Here is a 1,766-nt window from a genome sequence, read left to right as displayed (position 1 = left end):
TATCCAGCCCTTTGAAGGGAGCTCCTGCTCACATCACCAAAAGCCCAGCTTGGCTGTAGCAGAGCTGTCCAGGGGAAACTGATCCCCCTGGCAGGTTTGCAGCAGTGTCCTCACCAGCCCCATCCCAGCAAACCCCAGCCCCTTCCCCAGTGACCCACACCACCCCCTTCCTGGCCACAGACACACAGCTTGGGGTCATGTTTGTATAAAAAGTACAGTTTATTGCCATTTCTACCTAGATTTACACAACTGTGTCACCACTTCTGACGTCAAGAGAGACGTCCCGTCACTTCCCAGAGAGCTGGCCAGGGAAGGTGGGGAGCAGAGGCCAGCTCCCCCCAACCCAGCGGGCTAGAGTGCAGCCCCTGTCGTGGCTCTGCCCTGCAGTCAGTCCACATCCTCCCAGCACTGCTGCACAGCTCCAACGCAGTGGATGCCAGGGAGGGTGAATCTGTCGCCTCCTTCGTGCCACCTGCAGCCCTGGCCATCACATTACAGCTCCTCATGGCTCCAGCCCTGTCTGGAATGCCCCAGCTGCAGAGATGGGCATGGCTGGCCCAGGGCACCCCACAGCTTCGCAGGCACTGCTCCTGCATGTGTTTATACACAGGTACAGCCACAGAAGATGCCCAAACTAAATCAACCAAACTTCTTTCCTTGTAATCCCCACACTGATGTGCATACAGCCATGCACTATGCTGCAGCTGCCGCCACTGGCACTGCTCAGAGTCAGGTTGGGGTTCCAGCACACTCCGGGGTGGCTGGTGGGACAAGTCTGCATCGCTTGCTAAACAACGGTCTTCCTCCAACGTCAGGCTTTGCCAGAGAGAAGCATCCCCTGCACGGTGCAGAGGCATGGACGTTCCCTGCGTTCCCATTGATGTGCCAGCAGCTGCCTGGCACTGCCGGGGTGTCGCGACGCCCAAGTTTCAGCAGAGCCCGGGCCAGGCAGGCCATGAATGTGCCCTGGCACACAGCAGGTGGCTGGGTCTCCCCACGTAAGAGCATCCTGGTGCAGGCTGCGCCGCTGGCTCCACTGGCTGGCCAGGGTCACCCGGGGGGACACGGCTCCACGCCGGGGTCTGGCAGTCCTTCGTGTGAGATGAAGGCGGAAACAATTTGGCAGGAGATTAAGTAGAAAGAGTTCTGTGGCTCTGCCCACCCCGAGGACAGAGCCACCTTACACCGCAGAGCCCCCTGAGTGCTGAGCTGGGGCAGCTGCCCCAGGGTTCTGCTCCTCAGGGCACAGGACCTCGGTGGGGAGCTGGGACTGGAACTTCTCCAGCTGCTCAGGGCTGGCCAGGGTCTTCAGGAGGCTGTTTTCACGCTCCAGCTGGGAGTTCTTCTCCAGCAGTTCCTTGATTTGCTCTTTCAGGACCTCCACCTCCTCCCGCACCGCATACATCAGGTGATTTTTCACAAGATCCTGCAAACGGCCGTTGGAGGGACTGATCATCCACTGATCTCCTGATGGTTACGCCCTGGGGCTTGCACACGTCCTGCCACTAGCCAAGGGCCGCAAAGGCTTTTCCCAAAGGCTGTCCCTCCCCACCTTTAGCATTCTGGTGTAAACCTCCTGGCCAGCACCCATAGCAACCCTCAGGTCCCCCGTCTCCCAGGTCTCACTGCCCCGGAGGTGCTCTCCACTCCCCTCGGGGGTCGGGCAGGCTGCAGTTCCCTATCACCAATGGGACCCGGCTCGGTCACCTCCACACACCAGAGGATCCTACCCAGGCCCCCCCGGCTCCCTGCGCATTGCGGCGCTA

At 60.3% G+C, this 1,766-nt stretch overlaps 1 protein-coding gene across 1 annotated transcript; it reads right to left on the bottom strand.

Annotated features, from left to right (window-relative positions):
* Window positions 1-1,180: 1,180 nt before the first annotated feature.
* LOC104406329 (TSC22 domain family protein 3-like) lies at window positions 1,181-1,456 on the bottom strand. The gene has a single exon (XM_010015273.1). It carries the CDS (start codon window positions 1,454-1,456, stop codon window positions 1,181-1,183), a length of 276 nt encoding a protein of 91 aa, XP_010013575.1.
* Between the last annotated feature and the right edge of the window lie 310 nt (window positions 1,457-1,766).

The sequence above is a fragment of the Nestor notabilis genome, unplaced genomic scaffold, assembly GCF_000696875.1.
Source record: "Nestor notabilis isolate BGI_N333 unplaced genomic scaffold, ASM69687v1 scaffold25235, whole genome shotgun sequence".
NCBI lineage: Eukaryota > Metazoa > Chordata > Aves > Psittaciformes > Psittacidae > Nestor > Nestor notabilis.
The sequence above is the reverse complement of the archived record's forward strand: the minus strand, read 5'-3'. Positions and strand labels throughout refer to the sequence as shown.